Raw genomic sequence first — 27,928 nt, forward strand, 5'->3', positions numbered from 1 at the left:
AAACCACCCAGGAATCTAAGTGCAATCTAGCAAGTACAACAATAAGAAATCCAAACAGCGTTATCAATAAACAAGATATATTGCAATATAAAACCAAACATGACAATTGATATTGTGCGAGTAAGTAAAACACATAGAGTTTTATGATCGGGCCGATGCCCTTAAGGTTTGTTGAACAAGTAAATTAGTTATAGTTTTTATTAATTTCAAAGGTGTCATTAGCAATTTCGTAGGCTTAGCTTTGATAATGTACTGGGGTACCCTTTTAGGTCTCAAGTATAATTATTGAGCCACATAATTGTAGGGGGATGAAAACAATTGATGCTTCGGATCAACTGGATTGCAACGGCTTATTCGTGCCTCTTCACCGGAACCCTAGCTCGACGTCTGAACCCTAATCTGCAAAATAGACAGGGGGTGAGTGCACCTTTGCCTCTCGTGGCAAAGGCCCTCCGATGCCTTTGTTAGTATCACGTACTAGAAAACTCAGCCCTAATTATCAGTAGGAAAGCAATAATAATGCAATATTGCGTACCTTTTACCTCTAGGTTTACCTCATATTTATAGATTTATGGATGCTTGCTGTCCAAGCATCCTTGTTGCCATAGGATTCCTAACTCGTATAGGAAACCCAGGATATCAAGGAGTTTCGTTTCCTTTATCAGTTTATGGAAAAGAGTCCTTTTAGGATTCTTTTCCTTTAAGAGCCGAACATCCCATACTCGTCGGGTATCTTTCTCAGATCCTATATTCTTGGGATCTTTATCCCTTTATGGGACATGACTACTCTGGAATCTTCTAGAGTATTCCCTCTGCTCCTACTTCTGATTGGAGCTCCTTCTTTGTTCGACTGTCTTATGGCCGAACAGACTACCTGAACCAGGGACTTCACATGTAACTTGGTCCAAACGTAATCAAAATGTCTCCTATCTGCCGAACAGATAGTTTACACTAGTGACTTGTCATGTCATTGGCCTTTATTCTGCCGAACAGATTACATGGACCAAGGACTTCACATGTCATTGTTCCATATCGCTGTTCTTTATACTGCCCAGCGATAAGTCCAGTCGTATTTACTACGTGTTCCCAAACATCACGTGTTCGGTAACTAAATGTGTCTGCTCGGGAATACCTCCCTACAATTGCTCCCCAGCTTCGTGTATTTACCACTGTTCGGGGGCAATATATGATGCTTAGAAACAGAATTCTATCTAGACCAAACCATTTTGATCCCGTGCAGTCATAATCTCAATATCTTATTGATGCCTTTTGGCGCCTCTGTCATTATACCATCTCGAGGTAATGACTCCACGTGGCACGTTTCATATGCCTAGCATTAACTTCGAACTGACGTTCTATGAAACGGCGTCAGAATGGTTTCTGCTTTCCGTTACTTTTACCTGTAACGGCGTGAGAGGAGACGTTTCGTCTCCGTCTCTCACCTTTAAACCGCTGAAAGGACTCTTTTTGGTTTTTTATCCAAAATATTCGAACTTTCAGTCCTAAGCTTTCCGCCATCGCTGCCACCTGCAAATTCGACTGCATTCCAAGAAATCGTCACGGTATCGTTGTAAGACTCTCGTTCTAACTCCATTTCTTCTGCTTAGGTTCTTTATCCGAGATCTCTATTCTCAATTTCGTGAGTCATTTTCGAGGGTTTCAGTTGCACCATTTTTCAGTCTTTCTTCTTTCCTAAGTATACCCATGGCTGACGATGGTGAGAATCCCTTGAGACCCAGTAAATTTAGGAAATTATGTGAAACCCCTACTGCCATGGCGGCATTTAGGAAGGAATATAACGTTCCAGAGAACGTTGGTCTCGAACTCGCCCCCCTGGGCGCAGATAGAGACGGAGGTTCCTGGGATCGAATGTGTATCCCCATTGTTGCTATCGTCGAAGGCGGAGTTCGATTTCCCCTTCACCCATTACTCCGCCAAATCCTAAACTGGTATCGTCTTACCCCCATGCAAATATCAACAAACGTTTTTAGGTTGATAATGGGTGTAATAGCTTTGAATAGGATTCTGGGGACCCAGTTAGGAATTTGGGATATTCAGTGGTGGTACAGCATTGTACTAAACCCTGAATACAACACCTATTACTTCAAAGTTAGAAGGGCAGACAAGCGTCTCGTGCTAAACCTGCCAGACTCTGCTCGGGATCATGAAATCGATTTCCTTTACGTCACTGGAGCCTTTGAGCCACTAGGAGAGGATGGACAGGTGGTGGGTCTCCACTGCCCCCATATATGGGGATACCCACGTATGCTCCTTATTTTTCATCTTTGCTATTTGTTTATTTGCTGCTTTCTCGTAGCTTTCCATTGTGTCTAATGTTTGATTTAATAACTCTGATTGTGCAGATGAAAACGTCAACAAACGTCCAAGACGAGAGCCTAGTTACGTCCGAACAGAGGACATCAACAAAATCCTTAAATATAAAGGCGAACCTGGTACCCGAACAGCTGGTCGGGGTCGAGACGCTGATATACTGCTTGGATACGACCCTTCATACAGAGGGGTCATTGACAGGAGACTTGCCCACCCCAGCACTAGTGCCGCGTCTACATCCACTACTCCCCAACCACACAGTTCAAGGCTTCAAGCTGGTGTAACTCTTGCCGGTCAGTCAGACGATATTGTTATCCCTGACGGTATTCCTCAAACGCGTGTGGTACTTAGGAGATCAGGTCGCAGGCAACTCATTGCCGAACAACAACCCGTTCCTCACCAAATTACCAGTCAGTCGTCCTCATCCGGTTATTCTCGATCACCCCCAACCTCAGGTACGATGACGCACCAACCTATTAACCTCAGTTCTTTACTCACTGTCTCCTCTCGGGGACGTGGTGCTACCAATAGGGTAGCATCAACTGGCGCCCCTCCTCCACGATCACGTCGTAATAGGGTGGGAGCTGCACGGTCATCATCTTCTCCTCGGGATGTTGATACCGCTACAGAGGCCATTGACCTTCATCGGGACAAACGCCCAAGAGTGGATAATCAAGATGGTTCTGCCACACAAGCAGATACCGAAACTCAACTCCCTGTGTCACCAACTGCTCAAGTGCTGCCCCAAACATGGACTCCTTCATTCCCTAGGGGTGACCGTCCTGTTCACGTTGGGGACAGTGCTGGTTCATCAGAAACAGCACTTGCCCTAGCTCAAGGGTTGCTGCTCCCTGTGGATATGTAGAAGGAATCTGGATCTACACCTGACCGGCTAGTATCCACTGGTCTCGTCAGTGGAATTAAGGTAATGTGACTCAATCTTTTCATATAAGTCTTAATGTATATTTCGTATACCACATATCAAATACTGCTACACTTGTCACTTACCACTCGGTGTTGTTGCTAGTTCATTCAAAAAATGGTAACCCTGGGGCAAAAGTACCAAGAAGCTGAGGCCGAACAAATCAGATTGCTAAATGACAACACTCGACTTCTTCGGACAGTTGCTCGTCTTGAAAGAGAAAGAGACAAAGCCAAGGCGGATTTTAATGGTGCTAAGGGCAAGCTGCAAATTGCCGAAGAGAGCCTAAACCAGGCCTTATCTGAGATTGACAGCACCAAGAAAGCATCATATGAAGACGGCTACCAGAAGGGCTATGACGCCACAACTGCTAGTTATGTGGAACAGATGCCAGCTATACAGGACCAGGTTTGGATTGCCTGCTGGGAAACCTGTCTGACAAAACTAGGAGTTGCTGAGGATTCACCCTTCTGGGTTGACAACGAGCTGCCTAGCACCCGTATTCAGAACATCGAAGACATTCCAGAGCCAGAAGGACATCCAGAGGAAGACTTTGAACGGCAAATTGAAGAATTTGCCAATGCTGAGGAAGATATCCCCACGGATGTGGACCCCACAGAAGCTCCTGCTCGGGATGTACCTATTGAGCCCATTAACTTGGAAGAGAATGTAGTCGAGGGTGGTGCTGACACTGAGATCAACACTGATACTTCAGAGGTCTAGAATGTGGATTGATTTGGTAAGTACATGAACTGTTTTGATTGCTGGTCCTGCGTGACCATAAGCATATTTTGGCCCTGTGAGGCACCAGTACAGTTAAATACTTTGTTAACACAGGTATTCGGCCCTTCGTGGCATAACTTTTAATGTTTTGCTCGGCTTCCCTGTTTGCTGCATCTGTTCGGATGCAATCAAGTATTTCGTACTGTTAACCATCATTCGTTTTGCATAAGTATTTCGTACTTACACATGATTTCCTGTTCTGAAGTTTAAGTTTCACGTACTTTAAAAACATTTGTTTCCCAGTATCTCGTACTGTCTTTTTAGTACATACAAGTGTATTCATACTTGTATTTGTTATGTTTCACGTACTCACACAAAAACCTCTAAGTATCACGTACTTAGAACTACTCGTGTGTTGGATAACGTTTAAGTTTTCTCGTACTTTAAAAATCCATACAAGTGTTTCATACTTGTTAAGTATCACGTACTCACATAAAAGCGCCTAAGTATCACGTACTTAGAACATCACACAAGTGTTTGTGTTTAAGTTTCACGTACTTAAAGCTTTGAAAATCTTACAAGTTTACAAGTGTTTCATACTTGTGCTCAAAATGTATACCCAAGTTTCACATACTTGAAATTCTATACAAGTGTTTCGTACTTGTATTCGTTAAGTATCACGTACTTAAAAATGTATAAAACTTTTAAGTTTCACATACTCAAAAGGTATACCCTGCTCCCCAATACGAATGAGGGAAATTAAATTCGCAGTTCGTATTAAAAACAAATACCACAACAGTTATACTAAGAAGCGATTGTATTCATAATCTGCAAAACGCAAGAGGGCGTTACTCGTACCCTTTAAAAAATAATCAAAACGAGAACAAAGGAATTATATTCGTAATTCCCACACAATCACGTAGTGTAAATCCAAAACAGGATTTAATACTTCTAAACAAAGAACTTTCGTAAATTATGAACATTCCAAGGCCTTGGAATTGGATCACCATCCAAATCTGCCAATCGATAGGCTCCTATGCCTATAATCTCAGTTACTCTATATGGGCCCTCCCAGTTGGCCCCCAGCTTGCCTTCGTTTGCCACCTTGGTGTTGCCGAGCACTTTTCGTAGCACAAGGTCCCCAACACCAAATTCTCTAGGATGAACATGTTTGTTGTAGCTTTTCATCAGCTGCTCTTGGTAAGAAGCAAGATGTACCGAGGCCTTTTCTCTCTTCTCCTCGGCAAGATCAAGCTCGATTTCAAGGGCCCTGTCATTGCCTCCACTCTCAACCAAAGCTGTCCTGTTGGTCGGCAGACCCACTTCCAGAGGTATGACAGCCTCTGTTCCAAATGCCAACGAATAGGGGGTCTCTCCCGTAGACCTCCTAGGCGTTGTTCGGTGAGCCCACAAAACTAACGGTAATTCATCAGGCCATTTTCCCTTTGCTTTGTCCAACCTCTTCTTTATCCCATCTAGGATAGTTTTATTGGATGCCTCTGCTTGCCCATTACTCTGAGGGTAGGCTGGGGTGGAATAAAAATTTCTTATTCCATATTGGGCACAAAAAGTCTTGAATTTCTTCTGAAATTGGGATCCATTGTCTGTAACCAGTGAATAAGGAACCCCAAAACGAGTGATGATGCTTTTCCACACGAACCTTTCTATCATAGGCTCAGTGATTTTGGCCAGTGGTTCTGCCTCAATCCACTTTGTAAAATAGTCAGTTGCAACAAGCAGGAATTTTCGATTCCCAGTTGCTTTGTGCAATGGACCCACGATATCCATCCCCCATTGAGCAAAAGGCCAGGGACTTGTTAATGGCACCAGATCTTCGGCGGGTGTTCGAATCATTGGTGAGAACTTTTGACACTTCTCACAAATCTTTACATACACCTTTGCATCTTCTTGCATGTGTGGCCACCAGTAGCCTTGAGTAATTGCTCGGTGGGCAATAGATCTGCCTCCAGCATGGCTCCCACATGTTCCCTCGTGGATTTCATGAAGGAACTTCTGTACCATCTCAGGATGTACGCATAGTAAATAGGGACCCGTAAAGGACTTCCTATACAACTTACCCTCTGGGGACAGCCAAAACCTAGCAGATTTGACTCTTATCTTGTGGGCCTCCTTTTTATCAGAAGGGAGTATCTCGTCTCGTAAGAACTCCATTATTGGGTCCATCCAACTTGGTCCTTGGTTCACGTCCAAGACCAAGTCTACACTCCTCCCAATGCTCGGTTCATTGAGGTATTCTACTGCCACCCTTCTTTTAAACTCTGTTGGTACTGCTGCAGCCAACCAAGCTAAAGAATCTGCATGAGCATTCTGTCCAGAACTTATTTGCTCAATATATACCCTCTCGAAGGTATTAAGCAAGTCTTTTGCTGCCTGCACGTAGGCTGCCATCCTTTCATTCCGAGTCTCGTACTCGCCGGACAGTTGATTCACAACGAGCTGGGAATCACAATACACCCTGACCCGTTCTGCCTTAAGGGTCCTCGCACTTCTTAATCCTGCCAAGAGTGCTTCATATTCAGCAACATTATTCGATGCACTGAATCCAAGCCGAACAGAGAGTTCAATCACAACTCCTTGAGGAGGAAATAGGACAACTCCAATTCCAGAACCAGTGTTACATGCTGATCCATCAACGAATAACTTCCATTCTTTGGGATCCTGTTCGGCTACGGATTGATCCTTCAAGGATGATGTTTTAGCTGCCTGTTCCTTTCTCGTAAGAGGCAAGGGAGCAACAGTGGGGGAAAACTCTGCCACAAAATCAGCCAACACCTGGCCTTTAATTGCTGTGCGTGGCCGATACTCGAGATCATACTGACTTAACTCTACGGACCACGTCGAGATCCTTCCCGAGAAATCTGCCTTTCGAAGCAGTGATTTTAATGGATACTCAGTATAAACCACAACCTTATGGCTTTGGAAATAGTGTGGCAATTTCCTGGTTGCTGTCCTAAGTGCCAGGACAAGTTTTTCTAAAGGCAGATATCTCGTCTCTGCATCCAACAATGTCTTGCTAACATAATAAATGGGGATTTGTTCGATCCCCAAATCCCTCAACAAGACTGCACTTACTGCATGCTCGGAAACAGCTAAGTACAGAATTAAAGACTCACCAGGCTGTGGAGTTGACAACAGTGGGGGCTCGGCCAGGTACTTCTTCAGGTCCTGGAAAGCTTGTTCACATTCTGCTCCCCATTCAAATCCCTCCCTTTTTTTCAATAACTGAAAGAAGGGTCTGCATTTGTCGCTTGACCTGCTGATGAATCTGTTAAGTGCTGCTGCCATTCCAGTCAGCCTCTGGACTTCCTTGGTAGTTTTGGGACTCTGTAATCTTTGTAAGGCATCAATCTGATCGGGATTTGCCTCTATCCCTCTCAAAGTTACCAAATGACCCAGGAATTTTCCTGAACCAACTCCAAACGCACACTTCGAGGCGTTGAGTTTCAGTTTATACTTCCTCAGGATTTCGAACACTTCCTTCAGATCAGAAATATGCCCTCCTTTTTCTCGACTCTTTACCACCATATCATCTATGTAAACTTCCAAAGTCTTCCCGATGAGCTTCTTGAACATAATGGTTGCAAGTCTCTGGTATGTAGCCCCAGCATTCCTTAGTCCAAAGGGCATAACACTATAACAGTATAACCCTCGTGGTGTGATGAACGAAGTCTTCTCTTGATCAGGTTCAAACATTGCAATCTGATGATATCCTCGATATGCATCAAGAAAACTCATTCGCTCATAACCAGAGGTTGCATCAACCAATTGGTCAATCCTAGGCAAAGGAAAACTGTCCTTAGGACATGCTTTGTTCAGGTCTGTGAAGTCCACACAGACACGCCACTTCCCATTCTTCTTCTTTACCACAACAGTGTTGGATAACCATTCTGGGTAATAGACTTCACGTATTGCCTTGGCCTCCAATAAACGATCGACCTCTTCGATCACAGCATTTACATGCTGTACGGCTGCCCTTCGTTTCTTCTGAATGATCGGCTTATGCAGAGGATCAATGTTTAAATGGTGACAGATCACATCTGCATCCACCCCAGGCATTTCCTCAGGTACCCATGCAAAAACATCAATATATTCTTTCAGAAATCGTATCGACTCAGCCTTTTCGTTTGCTGGTAATGATTCCCCAATCAAAAAATATCTTTCAGGATCAGTCTCGTTGATCTGAATCTTCTCCAGGCCCTCAAGCACTTTTTCAGCCGGGCTTCTTCCAACATCCTCGATGGTTGGTTGATCTGGTACTTCTAGTGTGTGAACATGGTGGACCTTTGGGGCTGTTTTGATGATGGAGATCAAGCATTGCTGTGCTACCTTCTGGTTTCCTTTAAGGACTTCAATCCCATTTGACCCTGGAAATTTCACCATCTGGTGATATGTCGAGGAGACTGCCCTCATTTTGTGCAACCATGTCCTCCCTATAATCGCGTTATAGGAAGATGGGACATCGACTACCAAAAAGTCTGTTCTTAACACCACAGATCCAGCCCGAACAGGTAAGGTTACCTTTCCTAGGGGCCAGACTGCTCCTGCACCGAACCCAATTAGAGGTGTTGTTGATTGTTCTAAATCTGATTGGGCCAGACCCATCTTCTTGAATGCATCGTAGTACAATACCTCTGTACAACTCCCCGAGTCCACTAGAATTCTTTCGATGTCGTATTCCTCAACTCGTAGGGTTACGACCAATGCATCATTGTGGGGTATTTGGACCTCCGCCAAATCATCATCACTGAATGCCATGCTCTTTTTGCATGCATCAGTCTCTCGCCCCCTCTTGTTTCCCGTCCGCATCACGTGCTGATCATGCTTAACTTGCCTTTGAAATAATCTAACCTCACTTCTCGTGTAAGGTGTGGCCAATCCATGTATCATATGGATGACGCCTTTAGGGATCTGCTCGTAACCCAGCTCCATAGCCTTCCCTTTCTCTTTAGGGTCCTCCTGGATAAACTCCTTGAGATAGCCCCGAGAGACCAAATCATCAAGGTGCCTCTTGTACACCTCACAATCCTCGGTCATAGGGCCCCAATCTTTGTGATAACTGCAGTGCTGATTCGTAGCACGTTTTGCATCTTTGTCTCCACCTAGACTTGGGGGCCATTTAAAATATGACTGATTCTTTATTCGATAAAGAATCCTGTATATAGGCTCTTTCCAAACCGTAGTGATAGAAAAGAAGGACTTGGGGTCAGGAGCTTGCTTGTCCTTGTATGCCTCCTTCTTAACCTGCCCGTACTCCCTTCTGTCTTTGTAAGACTTGGGTTCTGGCTTATCCACCTTTTTGGCAGGTGCCTTCTGCTGTTCGGCAACCGTCCTGCCATCCTCACGGAGTATGTCATCTTCCATTCTGGCGTGTTGCTCTATCCGTTCCATCAATTTAGCCAAGGTGGCTACTGGATGTTTATTCAATGAACGGCGCAGCTCTCCCCGAACAGGCAAACCAGTTTTGAACGTAGCAATTGCGTACTCTTCACTGCAACTTTCAATCTCGTTGAAAGTTTCCCAGTACTTCTTTGCATAATCCCTGATCTGCTCGTCCTCCTCCTGCTTCATGGTGGAAAGACTCTCAAAAGTCTTTGGGGCCTTTCTGCTTGTTAAGAACCGAGCAGTGAATTCCTCCGCCAACTGCCTCCATCCTCGTATGGATCGTGGGGCCAACTTATGAAACCAGGATAAAGCCACCTTGCCCAGACTGGAGGGAAACATCTTGCACAAGATGGAATCATCCCCCTCATGCATAAACATGGCCTGTTGGTAATGCTGTATGTGAGCTACGGGGTCCGTATTCGTCTCGTAAAGTACGAATGCACCGTGCTTCACTCTGCTCGGCAACCTTGCTTCTTGTAGCCTCTTTGTAAAGGGAGAGGCTGCAATATTACTCAGGGCCTTGCGTGCTGCTTCTCGTGCAGTCACTGTCCCATCCTCTTGCTCCTTTGACTTATGGGCCGAAGCCTTGACCCAATCAGCATCAGGTCTCTTGTACCTGTCTCGATGATGCTTTCTCGTGTCTTCTTCCTCGGGGGTAGAACCCCGGTCTCTGCTCCTTCTTTTTCGTGACGAAGTCCTCCTCTCTGGTGTTCGGCTTCTACTTTTTCTTCCCCTTTTTCGTGGAGAAGCTTCATGACGCCCTATGACAGGACTTCTGCTCCTTCTTCCTCGTGAAGGATCTTTTCTGTATTGTACCATAGCATACCTACTGCCTCTAGAATTTCTTCGAGACAGGCCAGAATCCTCCGGATGATCCCTAATTCTTTCCAATTCTCTGATCTCATGCTCTCGTTTTTTAATCAGACGAGCATACTCCTCGACTTCTTGCCTCTTTCTGTCAAGAACATCGTCGCTATTGTGCACACTCCTGGAGTGTGCAATCGACTCATCCCTTTGATGGGATTTACTCCTTCTCGTGGATCTCGAAGTCGTCTCTCCATCTCCTCTATTTCTGGAGTTATGATGCACGGTAAGGGGGCGGTCCTTACTCGTGTTCCTCCCGTGCCCACCCTGGGGCTTTCTCGGAGCCCCAGGTGGTGATTTGTCCCTTCCTTCATCTAACACATCTTTTGGTTCATGTGGTGTTGCTGGAGTTACTTCCACCATGGTCGTATTTCAAAAGGGAATTCTTTCGATTCCCACAGACGGCGCCAATTGTAGGGGGATGAAAACAATTGATGCTTCGGATCAACTGGATTGCAACGGCTTATTCGTGCCTCTTCACCGGAACCCTAGCTCGACGTCTGAACCCTAATCTGCAAAATAGACAGGGGGTGAGTGCACCTTTGCCTCTCGTGGCAAAGGCCTTCCGATGCCTTTGTTAGTATCACGTACTAGAAAACTCAGCCCTAATTATCAGTAGGAAAGCAATAATAATGCAATATTGCGTACCTTTTACCTCTAGGTTTACCTCATATTTATAGATTTATGGATGCTTGCTGTCCAAGCATCCTTGTTGCCATAGGATTCCTAACTCGTATAGGAAACCAAGGATATCAAGGAGTCTCGTTTCCTTTATCAGTTTATGGAAAAGAGTCCTTTTAGGATTCTTTTCCTTTAAGAGCCGAACATCCCATACTCGTCGGGTATCTTTCTCAGATCCTATATTCTTGGGATCTTTATCCCTTTATGGGACATGACTACTCTGGAATCTTCTAGAGTATTCCCTCTGCTCCTACTTCTGATTGGAGCTCCTTCTTTGTTCGACTGTCTCATGGCCGAACAGACTACCTGAACCAGGGACTTCACATATAACTTGGTCCAAACGTAATCAAAATGTCTCCTATCTGCCGAACAGATAGTTTACACCAGTGACTTGTCATGTCATTGGCCTTTATTCTGCCGAACAGATTACATGGACCAAGGACTTCACATGTCATTGTTCCATATTGCTGTTCTTTATATTGCCCAGCGATAAGTCCAGTCGTATTTACTACGTGTTCCCAAACATCACGTGTTCGGTAACTAAATGTGTCTGCTCGGGAATACCTCCCTACAATAATTTGAATCCATTACAGTAACTTATAGTATAAAAATCTAACTTACAGTATAAAAATCTAAAGGGGCAATTTTATACATTGGCAGACCCTATTTACTTAGTTCTCTTTTCCAGACTAGGTAAAATATTAATTTAGTAGCTTTCATAACTCATTAGATTAAAATGAGGATATTGACTAATTTAGGATATTACTGCCCAAACATATTATTAACAATTAGGGCTGAAACATAATCTTAATAAATTTCAGGGGCTAATTTTAATACGTTATCAAAGTATGAGGGTCGAAATCCTTCCCTCAAATAGACAAAGGAGAAAGCTATAATTTAGGTGTCATTTTTTTAAAAACCAACCGGTATGAACAGTAACAAAATATGAATAGTAACCATGCCTATGAACAGTAAACAGTGAGTTTTCGGAAAACTTGGGTTTTGTTCATTCAATTCCAATTTCGATTCTTTTCTATTCTAACCATAAAAACTAACATCTTAGGACATTAATATACTTAGGGGGAAGAAGGGAAGTGATTATCCTACCTCAAATTCGGTTGAAAGCAAAAAACAGATTCCGGATGGTTTTGGAAAAATGAAAAAAGACGGTGGCGGCGGGGGACCTCGGGACTGACTTTAGTCAAGTGGTGGATGTTTCTCTCCACAATTTTCTAGCTACGGAAATGATTTGGCAATCAATTTTCGGAATATAAGAGATGTGGGTTTTGTATAAAGAAGTGAGAGAGAGAGGGTGCAAGTGTTAAGGTAGTAGGAGTGTGGGAGGATAAGTGTGAAGGTGGTGGAATGTAGAAGGGAAGTGAGGGAGAGAGGAATTTAGGATAGATAAGGGAGAGGGATAATGATAATGATAAGAGGGATAGGGAACAAGTGCCACATTTGGTGGGTTTTCAATTCTAATTAATGTATGTGGACGCATGTATGTATAGGGTGAGATAGAGAGACAGAATCGGGAGAGAAGAGAAAAATAGGAGAACAAAATCCCTTAAATGTGGGGTTTAAAAGTCATCACATGATGTTTTTCTGCTTCTTCTTTTGTTATACATTCATGTATATATATGTATATGAAGAAAATTTTCTTTTCTTTTATAGTGGAATATAAACAAATATTGAAGTAAAATGTATAGCTAATTAATTAGTTTATTAAATTAATTACTTAACTTAATAATTATGACGTAATAATAATTAACTAATAAATTAATAAATTTTGGGATGCCAATAAATCTTTTTATTCGAAAAAATAATTGGGTCGAAAATCCGGGTCATTACAGGAACTGGGCATGGCTGGTTTGGGTGCGGCCTAGGAGGTAAAGGACCCGCGAGAAGCCATGACTTTGCAGTCAGTGTTTAGTTCCACAGACGAATTTCGATTGGAGTCCGAAGGAGAGATTTGGGACTGGGACAGAGCCAGATGAATTTGTCAACGCTTTTGAGGCCCGACGCTGCCTCTTGGACCACGGCGTCGTTTACCAGTTTGGTTGCGAAGGTGTTGTTTGATCTGTAGGTACCCATAACGAGCTCCATGGCCATGGTGGCAGTGGCAAAGGCAGAGAGAGAGAGAGAGAGAGAGAGAGAGAGAGAGAGAGAGAGAGAGAGAGAGAGAGAGAGAGAGAGAGAGAGAGAGAGAGAGAGAGAGGGGGAGAGAGGGAGAGAGAGAGAGATGTCATGGTTTAATTTCTTTTTTAAAAGAAGTGGACTTAAGGCCTTATTAAACTATATCAGTGGATTAGAGGGGTTACAAACATTAAAAGTTGACTAATTAGGTTATAAGTTCTTTATAGTGGACCATAGACTAATTTTATTATCTATTTTTTTGGGCAACAAGGGAACCCCAATTTAAGTCAGAGCAAAACTCTTTACGGATTGATTCTAAAATAGTTGATATCATTTGAAAGGTTTCGATCATGATATTTTAAGATGATATGGAGCAAATTCCTTAATCTCGAACTTTGACGACAGTGCAATCACTTGGGTTGGATGGAAACTAAATTTGGGTCTGCAAAAGTTATTCGAACACAAATTCACACACTCACATGTTTAGTGAGTTCCTTACCCAATACACCGTAGAGGTCTGCAAAAGTTATTTGAACACAAATTCACACACTCACATGTTTAGTGGGTTCCTTACACAATACACCATAGAGTTATGCGTCTTTGCAGTGGCAGGGTAGATTGAATTTCGAAAGTGACATATCTTAAGAGTTCAATTTTGTTGTTGCGTGTTGTCCACAAAAAAGATGAAAAAGAAGGTTACATGTATATTTATATACTAATTTAATTTTGTCACGGTTCTTTTTTAATTGAAAGGACATAAAATTTGGTCACCTGTTTTCAAATGTAAGCCATTGAGATATTGACATCATGATCCAAACTGTTGATTTTGTGTTTTTTCCACTATGCCTATAAAAAATAGAATTGTCTGATTATCAATAGGTGCCTATCAAAATTTCTTGAGTTCCGTTTTGCTAAGATTTTTATTTTTAAGGACTTATTTTATGTTTTACGAGACAGATCATTTTTTCAAAATACATCACTCTTAATTAAAAAAATATTAAAAACTTATTTGACTTATTTTAATTAGTAAAACAATGTAAAAACAGAGTTTGACTTGAAATGGGGGTGGGGGTGGCACCTACCCCACCCATGAGCTAGCTCCGCCCCCTATGTCCTTGTGTAAGTTGTGAGTGGGTGTAGAATTTTTGTGTGATGTCTTTCGAAAATAAATTGCTTATAAACATTTGTCTTAGAAAAATTAATTAATAAGTTTCTAAACACGCTTATTTAATCATGTGACTAGGCCCCATTTCCACTATCAAAAAATACTAAAAATTTAACTCATTGTACCATCTCGTTTTCACTAACAAAAAAATTTCAGCATTTTATCATATCATTTCCACTAACAAAAAAGTTGTCATCAAAAACTGTATTTCTATAGTAACTTTACTCACAAACCTATCAACAATTTATTCACTACTGGAAACACCTAACAACTTCTCAACCACAAATAAAAATCTATAAAATTTTTACTACCGAAAACACATTGTACGTGTGGTCGATTATTACAAATTTTTGTAAGCATTAATGGGGAAAAAAAAAGAAGACATACTATGAAAAGAATGTAAGGAGTCAAGCCATAAAAAAAAAACCCTGCTATTGGTACCGACCAGGTGGAAACTGATGTGGTATTGATGGGCATGCGGGACCCATTTTAGATTCCGTACAGATGATTCGAGCCGTTCAATAATTAAAACAAAATCAAGTGAGCTCGTGAAAAATTAGCTCAATCAGATATGTGTAAGTGTTCGATCCAATCTTCCATTTTTTTCATTCTGAAATCTGAATAAAAAAATGGTAAGATTGGATCGAGCATCTATACATATAGAATTGCCTAAATTTTTTACAAACCCACTCAATTTTTTTAAATTAGTGAACGATTTGGATCATTCGTACGAGACACAGAGTATGCCTAGTGAGCCCATTAATACCCCATCGGTTTTCACGTTGTCGGTACGCCTTTGTTTGGAATTAGGAAAAGTGGGAGAATAGAAAATTTTGTTGGGAAAAGTGGGAGAATAGAAAATTTTGTGAATAGTAAAATTTTCTTTCCATTTTCCTCTCATTTTCTTTTTCCATACTTTTCATCACTTTTCCTAGAGTTCCAAACAAGAGTACTTATTATCGATACATAAATTACAGTACAACACTTGCACAGTACAGTTCCGATCCCATAATTCTTTACCAAAAATGCTACAGGGACCGAATTGGGGGACCGAATTCGGACCGACGGCCGCCGGCGGGCCGTCTCCGGCCACCGGACGGCCGATCCGAGCCGTCCAAAAATTCTAAAAAAAAAAACCGAGGGGCCCCACGCGGGAATCAACGTCATCCGAGGTGTGTAGGGTGCTTGATCGGAGCACCCCTTTTCGTGTGTATATGTATTATACATATACACACGAAAAGGGGTGCTCCGATCAAGCACCCTACACACCTCGGATGACGTTGATTCCCGCGTGGGGCCCCTCGGTTTTTTTTTTTAGAATTTTTGGACGGCTCGGATCGGCCGTCCGGTGGCCGGAGACGGCCCGCCGGCGGCCGTCGGTCCGAATTCGGTCCCCCAATTCGGTCCCTGTAGCAACACTCATTGTTTACTCCCCCTCTTTTAACTGTTGGGTTCAGATCCCGTCCAGTATATTATCCTCCAGTTCCGTCCAGTTCGGCCTTTTGTGGGCCCTTTTCGGGTCCACAATAATGATCAGAACCGTTCACATTTTAGAGCTCGTCGAGACCAACGACCATACCAAAAATCACGTTGATCAAATACCGTTTGGTATCATTTCAAAATGCATTAATGTTGTCTAAAAAAAAGGTGAGAAACACAGGATTACAACCCTTCAACAAATTTTTTCTAAACTTAATACATTTTGAAATGATACCAAACGGTATTAGATCAACGTGATTTTTGGTATGGTCGTTGGTCTCAACGAGCTCTAAAATGTGAACGGTTCCGATCATTGTTGTGAACCCAAAAAAGACCCACAAAAGGCCGAACTGGACCGGACTGGAGGGTTCCATACTGGACAGGATCTGACTCCCTCTTTAACTACACTTGAGGAGAGGAATTAGGCTCTGTTCCGGAAACCAAAATAAGTTCTTATTTTTTAAAAAGATAATTTTAAGCTCAAAAATTATGGTCTTATTGAAATCTAAAAATATGAAATATGGATCTTGTTTGGAAGATCTTGATGAGATCTTTTATATGATGCAAAAAAATTTAAAAAATTATTTTTTATTTACTTTATTTTTGAGTTTAAAAATGTAAAATAAGCTACTTATTTTTTAGGAAATTTTCTGGAATGGGGTTTTAGGGATGTACATACTAGTATGTATATAGCGCCTGTTGGTGACCGTTGAAAAAGCCTGTTCGCCGATTCCTGTGGGGAAAAAAATTGAAGATGGAGGAGTACCGCTTTAAGCATGAAGAAGAAGATTATTTCCCTCCCAATTTCATAGCGTACATGGAGAGTGACCTCAAATGGTTGCGCCAGGAGATTTTGCTTTCCTGGACCGACAGGAAAGACTGTAGATGGGTTTTCTGGAGCCGGCAAGATGACCATCCCGATCGTCCTCTGTCTTCCGGCGAGTGACCTCTATCTCTCCCTCTCTAAAGTCTTTCTTCTTCGGTTGTGGTACTCAGACATGGTCACCGAAAGTATCCGAGTTAATTTTTTATTTTATTTTTTTTGGCTGAATTTCCATTGACAGGTAATGTGGTGGACTTCGTTCCCTATGTTTGTGGGAGTCCGAATGTAAGAGTCAAATATAAGGCATGCTCTCCAAAAAATGATATGCCACCCAAGCCTTGATTCGTCCCTTGCTTTTTCCCTGATTCAATTTTGGGCAGCCACGAAAACATCCGAGAGGCGGACTTTGCTTACAAGTCAAAACCAACCTTTCGCTCTTGGTACAACATATTATTACAGCAAGACTAGTAGACACTTGCTTTGTGAGTATAGGATGACGATGTGTAGGGAGTATAATAACTACTTCTACGCAGATGCAGAGAGTGGAGAAGAACAACTTGGGCTTCCTGGCCGTGTGTTCCTGCATAAGTTCCCAGAATCTGCTCCACGTGTGATGCATTACTCTCTTAAAGAGTATCCACAGCTCGACCTTGCTTTACGTTGCAAGATAAACGGATCTTGGGCTCTGCCAGTGCTTGAACGTTCCAGCCAAACCTATGTTGGGGTACTTGAGCTAGTGTCCGCAAGTTACGCGTATTTAGGTTCGGACAAATCTTTCATGGACCACCTAGATGATATTTTTCAGGTTTGTCAATTATGCAGGCATTTTTTATTTTAATTTCTTGGTACTTAAACATTCATTGCTTAGTGTTTTTGTTTTCTAATAGAGATACGTATCGTGCATCGTTTTTTCCACGTTATGAATCGTACCGGGATACATATCAAAAACTCTGTCGTATATATGAAAAATAAGTGTTTTCTATACAAACATTAAGTTGTTAGGATGAACAATTCCAAGTCTTCTTCTCCTTTTTTTTTTTTCTTTTTCTTTTTCTTTTTATCGGCAATTCCAAGTCTCCCCAGTGGAGTCTATCACATTGAGGCTTTCGAGTGACTTGCTCAAGTGAAGAGAAGAAGAGTCATTGTCTGATTCATGCAAAACATGCTCAAAATACATTCTTTCTTGTATTCGAGTTCTAATGGATTGAATTTTGATTTTCTTTAAATGGTTTCATTGTCGCCACAATTAGATCAAAGGATGTAGAATGCATTTGAAGTTCCACTTCTTAGAATATGGTATAACTTTTGTCCAATAAGTAATTGTAGTATACGCACCGAATCGGGATATGCGAATATATCTTAGGATACGCCATCGTACCGTAGGATTTTCATAAAAGAAAGATACAGGGTGGGATGTGTATAGTTTTGAGAAGGAGACGATTCGAATCGTAATATACGTCTGTATCGTAGGATTTTAACAACTCCTCCCTCACTTCTTTTTTCCCTCTTTATTTTACTTTATTGTTGGCAAATTTTTATTTTAATGTTGGTCTCGTTGGGAATTCAACTTTCTAGGGTAAATGCACTGTCATTTTAAAATATCTCCTTGAAAGGTTAAATTGGATATCCTGTATTGCCCTACGATTTTCACTTTTAATTACATCTAATTGTTTCTGAAAGTTAGATATGAAAGGCGAAACATTTTTTTCACTTTTCAAAGAGGAGTACCAATATTTTGGGACATCTATATGAAGGATCCTCTCCAATTGGTAAAAAAACTGAACATGTCCAGTTTTGACATTGTTGGGTCTATCATGCTCTCACTTTGATGATTTGAATAGTTCATTGTATAGAGCTTGTGAAGAATTACAAACTAGCCAAAATCAATTTGCTTGAATATCAATCACAAACTGATTGAAGCATATATTAATGTATTCTAAATCATATCGATCAGATATCTGATCAATGTAACTTTTGGCTTCGTTCCAATTATTAAAGAGAGCTAAGGATGGACCAAAAAGTGACAAAACTGGATCCAGTTCTTTTAACAACTGGAGAGGAGCTATCTAAATTCGGGTACCTACTGCTGACCAACGTACTGTACATTATTTGTCATGGATATGTCTAAATAAATATTGATATCAAACCTCCTTTAATAGCCTTTGCTTTCTTAAATATATTGTGTGTACAAGTTTAACTGTTAGTGTTTATAATTTGGTCATCCTTTTATGGTATTTTAGTGGACACGAGAAAAACTGATATCCACCAATTTCTTATGGCGATCGATTACTCCTCTTACACCGGTGGTAGTTTTGACAATACGAGTATCCTTAAGCTACATGGTCAGCTTACTGAATCGCGAAATTTCAAAACACAAGACATTTTGAAGTCAATGATATGGCAGCAATCCCACTCGTTAATCTAATCATAGGCCATAGCATCATCTATGGACATAAACCTTTGTTTTTACTTTCCCAAGGAAGTAGTTCGCCAAATGGACAACTGCAATGCGAAATTGGTTGAGAAGTGTATAAACAACCAAATGCGAATTTTAAGAATTTAAACGAGGTGCAACAATCCAAAGAGTTAATGAGTTGTCTCTACGTGAAGGCAGCAAAGAAAAAAAAATCTCTCCAAATAAAGGACATCATTGGACCTTGTGGAGTTTTGTTCCCTTGGCAACAGGAAGGCAACTCGCTCCTCCATAATTATGTTGTTGACGTATCATGAGAGGAATTAGGAGTTAATGATGGGTTTTTACCCCATGATAGAGATCCTTTGAGATAGACAGCTTGAAGGAACCCATAGCTTTCAACCACAAATCCGGCGCTGGCGCCACCTCCCATGCATTGTCTAGCCATTTATGGTGCCCTTTTTTTTTTCTTTTTTTTTTTCTCTCCTTGTAAACTACTAGATATGTGTTTGTATATGCATGTGGTGAGCAAAGAGAGTGGACAAGAGTGAACCAAAGAGTGTGAGAGTGAGAGTTTTCGGTGTAAACTCCATTGGTTCTGATGGATATACGAAATATTGTATATGTTTTTTTTTTTCATGGACCAGGCATTCCAGTCAAACCACGTAACTCTTTGATATCCGTGATGTGTGTGTGTGACCTACGAACCACAACAGCTTTTTAATCAATCAGGGACTCCTATGCCAAGTTCTCTTTGACTTGACATTCATTCGTATGAAACACCACTGTAGTTGAACTCTCAGAGATGAAATCTGAACTATTGTAATGCTAAACAGCACATAAATAACCTAAGAGTCTCTCTTGAATTTCAGTCAAGGCACTAAACTCTTATTCGTTGAAAGCTTGTGTTCTTTCAAAGAAAATGCCAATATGTTTGAATGCTGACTCACAAAATACCCAAGATCATTTCCTTATTTGCTGGGACTTCTGTGAGGCGTATGCTGTACAAACCGTTGTCGCATATATTGACGTACATTTTCTTTACTATGCGTTGCTCTGACCCTACTTGGATGTATTGAGTATGTTTTTCCAGATACTAAATGTGCGTATTCTCAAAATTCATGAGTTGCATCTTTCCATTACTGGCAGGAGTTTGGTCTGCAATGTTCTAATGGATATAAGCACTATGAAATGCAAGTGAGTGGCAAACCATGATACAACATTAAATCTGGATTTTTCTTCCTTTTATAATTACTGTAAGTGATACATTCGGAAAAGTATCCTAATGTGACAATACCCTCAAAACAGTGCAGGGATGAACATAAAGCACTTACAGCTGCCATCCGGGAACTCAAGATGGTGTTGAGATCAGTGTGCAAAGTTCATGAGCTACCCTTGGCTATGACATGGGTCCCTTGCAGTGCTTGCAATGGTTTAGTGCGAGGCCAACTCATGTCCAAGGGTGTAGAATTTCGTGGGAACAGAAATGGTGCATGCAAATATGCCGAGCTTGAGTTCTTAAAAGTAAGTAAATGTAGTCACTTCAGAAATGGACGTGTGATAGGGTGGGCACTTTCATCTCCTAACATGTTATATTGCTCGGACATAACCCAAATCAGCTTAGCTGTGTACCCGTTGGCACCCTATGCACGTCGGTGCGAATTCCACGGTTGGTTTGCAATAGGCTTGCAGAGCAGTTACACTGCGAAAAATATTTATGTACTAGAGTTTTTTTTGCCCACGAGCTACAGATACGTTGACAACTCATGGACCTCATTGGGCTTCATATTGAGAACGATGGAGGAAAAGTTTAAAACTTTTAAGCTTGCCTCTGGCCAAGAATTTGGGGATTTATTATCTGTTGAAGTTATGGATTTTCAGAATGGTCAGAAACTTCATTCTGTTCAACTGATCCAAGCTACTAGATTTTCTCCTAGTCTTGAACCCTTAAAGGATGGAGGAGTGATGTTGCAGCTAGGTCAACTTGATCAGCCATCAATGGATGCCATAAACAATGGAATGAATGTCGTTGGTGAAGAACAAAACAGCACTTTGCCTAGTCTTGTACACTTGCAGAATGGAGAAGTGACGATGCAACTAGATTCATCTCATCGGCCTTCTGTTCAACTGATCCAAGCTACTATATTTTCTCCTAGTCTAGAGCCCTTAAAGGATGGAGGAGTGATGTTGCAGCTAGGTCAACTTGATCAGCCATCAATGGATGGCATACACAGTGGAATGAATGTCGTTGGTGAAGAACAAAACTGCATTTTGCCTAGTCTTGAACCCTTGCAGAATGGAGAAGCGACGATGCAACTAGATTCATCTGATCAGCTGTCAATGGATTCTTCAAACAATGGACAAAATGTTGTCATTACTGCAAAACAAAACAGCATTGTGGTTTCTAGTTCAGAAGAAGGCAAAAGAAAGAAGCAAGAAAGAGAACACAACAAAACTGGAGTTAGAATTCAAGTTTCTTTAGAGGATATCTTTAAATGTTCGAAAATGAGCCGTAACAATGCTGCAAGAAAACTCGAAGGTAAGAGTACACCCTCAAAATTTAAAATCCGAGTTTTCTCTTTGTCTTGATTGTAACTTTTAGCTAGATGGTCTCTTTTCATATAGAAATTATTGGCCATTTGGCAGTATAGAGCAGAAGATTTCTAGCTTATCAGAATTGTTCGTTTTGCAGTTAGCATATCTACATTGAAGCGTGTTTGTAGGGGTTACGGTATCCATCGGTGGCCACCTCGCAACATAAAGAAAGTCCATTCCTTTCGGCCCTTGCCTGTTGAGAACCAGGGACAAACCCCACAACTAAGTTCTGATTTGCCTTCAAATCAAGCCTCAGCTAGTGTTGCTCACATAAAGCCTGCATTCGAAGATATAGATATGGTGACAATTAGGGCAAAATATGACAATAATACGATAAAGTTTCGTCTGTCTTTGTCGTCTACATTAGTGGAGTTGCAGCAAGAAGTGGCTAAGAGGCTGAACCTAAAAGCTAGTACTTACTATTTCAAGTATAAAGATGAGGAAGATGTGTTGATTTTAATAGCTTGCGACGAGGACTTACAAGATTGTATACTCACTTCTAGATCTCTAGGCAACACTTCGCTTGTGGTACAACTTGAGCCAAAACAGCCAATTACCCCACTCATCACTAGCTTCAATACTGCTAATTAAGCATTTATTTGCATGTTTTGTGCAATTTGAGGGGGCTGTGGGCCTAAAGACTGGCATTTGATGTGGAGAAGTTGGGGGTTCCTCTTGATTGGCATTTCATTTGAGGAGATTAATACTCATTCGTTCCTAAATGTTTGTTCACCATGTTTTACGTGCAATATTTGAACCAAAATATAAGGTACTTTCGTGCATAATTTTTTAAATTTCTTGACACCAAATTAAAAAACTCAATGAGACCTTTAAGTTGGGGTTAAGAAATTTAAAAATTTATGCATGAAAGTACCTTATATTTTGGTTTGAATATTGCACGTAAAAACTTGGTAGACAATCATTTAGAAACGGAAGGTGTAACTCTTTCACTTCTTTTCCAAATCCTGCTCTTGTGCCACAGCCTCGGATAACATCAACACAAACACTACCTAGGAGCACAAGTTTAGAATACTTGAGTCATTTGTTTTCTTCAGCAGCTGAGGCTTTTGTAAGGGTACAAGTCTTGGGATCTAGCAATTAGACGATGTATATACAAGTTCTGATCCAGGTCACCGACTGGCACAGGCCTAATCCCGGCCGTGGGTGCGGCTACTCTGGTGGACTGACGGTGATCGAGAAGGTCCTCTGGGATTGTCTCGACCATAGGAATGCGTCTCTGAGCTGGGATTTCGTTTTCGAGCAGTCTTTGCGAGTCAGAGGAGGAAAGGGCGAATTTGGTCTTGAGTTTTTTTCGATCCATTGCAATAGTCAGTTTCGGCTCTGACGGAAGGAGGACAATGGTTTTTACATTCGTAGATCAGTGGCTTCGGAACAGGTTTGGATTTCTGCTACTCGGTTTTAGTTATTGGCAAACCTGGGTTTTTTGGTCGTTGATTTGTGGACAAATCTGGTGATCTTGAAGTTTGACATCAATCTGTGGCGGAGTCAGTTTTTTCGGGTGATAAGCGTTTGTTATTTGGTTAGAGTGTTTGGCAGCTTTGTATGGGGTTGTTTTATCGTTTTTCTCAGTAGCTAATTTAGTTCTGTTGCTGTTAGTCCTCGTTTGTCTTGTTTAGTGTGGGGATAGTCTCTTCTTCCTTTTGATGGCTAAAGGGATTAGGTTGAAGAAAGGGTCCTCCGTGGGCTCTGCTCATAGTTTGCGTCTCCTTTCCAAGGAGACCAAGGTTAAGGGTATAGCTTGTCTCCAAGACATGAGTATTCCTATGGGTCCTCCGAGGTTCTCTTCGTCAATGGAGTTGGAACGGGCCCTTGCCATGGACACGCTTTCAGATGATGATTTTGTCTGTGAATGGGGTTCGATTTCACAGGCAGACAAGGCCAAGGCAGCTGCAAAAGCACGATTTTGTGACATCTTTGATCCAAATTACGAGCCGTGGGAAGAAGTGCATGATGCTTTGGACCTTTCAGATTCAGAGAGTGCGGAGGGCAATAATTCGGTTCAGGGGGTTTCTTCTTGGAGTGATACTAATTATCATCGGTTTCAGGTTGGGGAATCCTCGCTGTCTAGTACTAAAATGGAGGTATGCGAGGCTATGGCGGCAGATACTTTGAAAGCTGGGTCTACGGGACAGTGTGAGGTAGCTCCTCCTAGTTGTGTTGTTTCTGGAGGTTTTGAATATGTTGTTGAGTCTGAGAAGTTTGATGATGTTGGAAAGGGGGCGTTGGATCATTCTGTTAGGGTGAAGTGGCCTCGTCCTTCAAAATATCAACGCAAGAAGAAGGTCATCATGGGTCGAGATTTTCTCCTTGTTAGTCGCAACTGTCTTTGGGAGTCAGATACGGGTAGAAAGTTTCAATTCTTTCATATGGCGAGTCTTTCGGCTGTTGTAGTTAAAGTAAAGGAGGACTCTTCTGTTGTTAAGGACGTTGAGGTTCCGTTGGTTAGTGTGTCTGACCCCATTAGTCCTCCCCTAATGGAAGATGATCCCCTTCCTCTGTCCAGTTGTGTGTCTGACCCCACTAGTCCTCCCCAAATGGAAGATGATTCACTTTCCATGTCCAGTAGAGTGTCTTGTTCTCCAATGCCTGAACCTTATCAATTTAGTATTCAGGATTCCGTGTTTGATCGTGTTGGGGATTCTCTCCATGACACTGCTAGCGGGCCTCAAAATTTGAATTCTGAGAGAATTATGGCTTTATGGCGATACCAACTAGACGTCTGTGGCCCTACATCGGGTAAGCATCCTGGCAATTGGAAAAGGAAGAAGATGGACATTGTTAAAGTTGATGGACGTAGTAGCAGGGTTGTGCAAAACCCCACTCAAAGGAAGCTTAAACGGGAAAGGGTTATTGAAGACTGCTGTGGAGACTCTCACATTTACCGTATACCTCAACGACGTGCTTTACATTGATTTATACGCGTCTTGTTCCCTGTCTGTTTTGCTAGTATCTTTAGTTGTGTAATCGATGCTGAGGGATTGCTTGGGGTTGAGATTTATGGGGTGTTTGGTTAGCCTTATTTGTTTGTTATGTTGGGTCTTCGTTTTTACTTGCCGGGTTGTGGTGTGCTTTGTTGTGTGGGGTTGTATGTATGAACTTGGATGCATGGTCACGGATGCACTTGTTTTTATTATTAATAGATTATGTTTGTGTTTCTCAAAAAAAAAAAAAAGAAGTTCTGATCCAGGTCCGAGCCAAATTTGGTATTTTCTTTCCTCATAAAAATGTTGTTCGGAGCATGTTCTCACAAATATCATATAATTTGAAGTGAACATAAATCAGAAATCTTCATTTAACCGGTGCAATTTTTAATCCGTTTGAATCGGTGCACAGATATTATTTTTTTGATCATTTTTTCTTAAAAGATCATGATTAATTTTTGGCTCTAAGACTTTCGTATGGGAGCTCTAAGATAGCCGTAGAACCAAATGAAAAGTAGATACTTAATTATGAAAGTCCTAGAGCCAAAAATTAATTATGAGCCTTTAGAATAAATTGATCAGAAAAATAAAATATTCGCACTGGTTCAAATGAATTAAAAATTGAAACACTTAAATTTTTAATCATATTTTTTAATATTTAAACGGCTTGCCTTGCGAGAACGTGTTTTCTGTTTTTAACTTTTCCTATCCAAAACGGCGCCGTTTTTAGGACGCTGCAAAGAGCTTCTTCATGGAACAGCCGTGACGGAGTTTATCCAAATATATACTTCCAAGGAAATTTTCGTTTGACAAAAAAAAAAAAAAACTTCCTAGGCAATGGTAGGTAATTGAGTATGAACCTCTGACGTATCAAGCACTTTGGTGGGAACAATTAAAGCTGGCATCATATATTGAAAAAAATTACTTTTGAATTGGTGCCGTGCATTTCTTGAATTGTTGGCAGCGTATGCATGGAAGCCCCATTTGACTTGTGTTTGTTTTTTCTTTTACTTTTTTCCAATCAATAAAAGAGATCATTTTATATCATATATGAAATAAAAAGTACAAACTCGAGACGTTACATTAATTGTGAAAGTTGATGAAACAATCGAGCCCAACAACTCAATCGACACAATAAATAAGTCCATGGCCGGCTCAAGACTTTCAAGGGCCTAAATCGAGCTCGTATGATGGGGCTTTTATATATTTTCCAAAAAAAAAAAGAAAGTGATCCAACAAATATATCCAAGACAGAAATCTAATTATTGTATTGTATCTAATTATTGTCTAATACAACCCTACGCAAAAAAAGCTAAACTTGAAGAAGCATCCAATTGAAGAGATTATGATCATTCTTTCGATGAATGTGAAGCAGATAGAGTTTAGAGACCCCATGAAGGCTAGTTTAGGAATTAGTTGAAGTCTATTGCAAATAATACATTAAAACAATGAATACTATTTTGACTCCCTCATGAAAAGCAAACAAGTAAATGAGGGATATGAGCTTTTTTTTTCCAGTCCCCTCATCGTCTGTGGAAGAAACGAAAGACTCCATAGAGGATATAAATCCCCAAGCAGTTCAGGCTTTGGAAAATTAGTAATTATTAATTAGTTGAGTTCTCTCCCAATCCGTTGGTGGGCCTTCAATCCCATGTAATTTACTAGTAGCAGATCGACAACCAAAGTTTAGGGGCCCTATTTTGGGTTAGAAATTGGGGGTCGGAAGCTGTTGCTTACCTGGACTTACCCCTGAGCCGGGGTAGAATAAGTTTATTATATGGTAAAAACAAACAAAGAGATCACCGACATAGGATCACACGCAGGTGAGAAGGTTTGAATTCCAACCTCATAGTAAAATGTAAGAGCCATGCCCAACTGAGCTAGCTCCAGTTGGTTCCATTTGATTTATTTGATTAGGTAGGATTAGTGCAAAGTTATACATCTCTCAAGCTTAAAGCAACCTGAAATATTTTTCTTTTTATAAAGCAATTAAATAAGAAGTGTGGTTGATTGGCTACCAGAAATGAATACTAAACATCTGCATGGTGTAAAACTTTTGAAATCGGTGATCACATGTCGGGTTTGGTCTTGGTTATCGCATGGCTAACTGAGCTAGTCTCAATTGGTTCCATTTGATTTATTTGATTAGGTAGGATTAGTGCAAAGTTATACATCTCTCAAAGCTTAAAGCAACCTGAAATATTTTGTTTTTTATAAATTAATTTAATAAGAAGTGTGGTTGATTCCTTGATTGGCTACCAGAAATGAATACTAAACATCTGCATGGTACGTGTAAAACTTTTGAAATCAGTGATCCCATGTCGGGTTTGGTCTTAGATGTCTTTATTGCGGTCTACAATCGATCTCTCATGGTTAGGATCTTAATTGTCTTTTTGTCGTGCATGTGACTTTTGTCTTGCTGGCCACGTTACGCCTCTCTATTACTCTATAAATTTTTTGAAAAAGCCTATTATACAGTTCTCTGCAGCACCATGGTAGATAAAAATGGAAGAAAAGGGTTAAATACAAAAACAATGAAAAAATGAAGGAAAATGGAAATTAACAAATGATGAATGCATAGGGGGAGTAACAAGTTGGAAAGTTAATGTACCCCAAATCATACAAAAGTCATTTTGAAGAACTCTTTCGATAGAAAATGAAATAAGGGGCCGGTGTTGGAAGAGAAAAGGGAATGATGAAATGGCTACTGGCTTTTAAAATCCAAAAATGAGGAGAGTAGGGTTGTGTCGTTACGTCCACCTTCTTTTTTAACCCTAAACCCTAGCCTTTCGGATTAAAGATCATGACTTAGAAACAAATTCCTAGACACTAGAGGCATAACTAGAGTGGGAAAATGATATTTTTAAGAAAGTAAGGGAAATCTCCACTAGCTTATGTCAAAAACTTCTGGGGAGGGAAGTGCTATTTACTTATTTACCCTTGCTTTTTCATTGGTATTCTCCACGTATGGAAGCATATGCATTTTAAGTTGTGAGCCTACTAGCAACGGCGAAACTATAAAATTGATGAACAGTGAGGCCAACTGCGTAAATTCGTAGTGCATATAAAGGAGTACTGTGAAAGGTGAATACCTTTTATGCACAAAATTTTTGAAGCCAACATGTACAAATCAATGGCAAATACTTCCAAAGCAATGGTAGTTGGTAGATACTGTATTAGATAATTGAACGTTAACCTGTAACAGGGACACCGTATTAGATGTTTTAGTCTGAAAAAACAAATTTAATTAGTGTCGTGCATTTTTTGAATTCTAGGCAGCATATGCATGTGAACCCATGTGGCACCGTGTTAGGTACTTCGGTGTGAAAAAATAAATTTAATTGGTGTCGTGCATTTCTTAAATTGTGGGCAGCATATGCATGCATGTGAATCCACTTTTAATTTATTTAATAATGGAGAACAGTGCAGAGTTATCCATCTTTCCAGCTTAAAG

General features: G+C 41.0%; 2 protein-coding genes and 1 pseudogene across 2 annotated transcripts; 2 read left to right on the forward strand and 1 right to left on the reverse strand.

Annotated features, from left to right (window-relative positions):
- LOC131327327 (mevalonate kinase-like) overlaps positions 1–27,928 on the reverse strand; it is an 87,569-nt pseudogene that overhangs the window by 17,588 nt on the left and 42,053 nt on the right.
- LOC131327324 (protein NLP7-like) lies at positions 16,746–22,242 on the forward strand. The gene is made up of 4 exons (XM_058360429.1): positions 16,746–17,329; positions 20,087–20,134; positions 20,246–21,476; positions 21,630–22,242. Exons 1-4 carry the CDS (start codon positions 16,844–16,846, stop codon positions 22,121–22,123), a joined length of 2,259 nt encoding a protein of 752 aa, XP_058216412.1. The 5' UTR covers positions 16,746–16,843; the 3' UTR covers positions 22,124–22,242.
- On the forward strand, positions 22,738–24,665 carry LOC131327328 (uncharacterized). The gene is made up of 2 exons (XM_058360433.1): positions 22,738–22,864; positions 23,269–24,665. The coding sequence occupies exon 2, from the start codon at positions 23,305–23,307 to the stop codon at positions 24,463–24,465; it is 1,161 nt and encodes a 386-aa protein (XP_058216416.1). The 5' UTR covers positions 22,738–22,864; positions 23,269–23,304; the 3' UTR covers positions 24,466–24,665.

The sequence above is a fragment of the Rhododendron vialii genome, chromosome 5a (genome assembly GCF_030253575.1).
Source record: "Rhododendron vialii isolate Sample 1 chromosome 5a, ASM3025357v1".
In the NCBI taxonomy this organism is placed as follows: Eukaryota; Viridiplantae; Streptophyta; class Magnoliopsida; order Ericales; family Ericaceae; genus Rhododendron; species Rhododendron vialii.

Excerpts from the sequence above, each read along its gene's own strand:
- LOC131327324 (XM_058360429.1), top strand. The coding sequence starts at position 16,844 with ATGATATGCCACCCAAGCCTTGATTCGTCCCTTGCTTTTTCCCTGATT. Across the intron at positions 17,330-20,086 it reads ACCTAGATGATATTTTTCAG|GAGTTTGGTCTGCAATGTTC; the intron begins GTTTGTCAATTA and ends CATTACTGGCAG. Across the intron at positions 21,477-21,629 it reads TGCTGCAAGAAAACTCGAAG|TTAGCATATCTACATTGAAG; the intron begins GTAAGAGTACAC and ends TTCGTTTTGCAG.
- LOC131327328 (XM_058360433.1), top strand. The coding sequence starts at position 23,305 with ATGAGTATTCCTATGGGTCCTCCGAGGTTCTCTTCGTCAATGGAGTTG.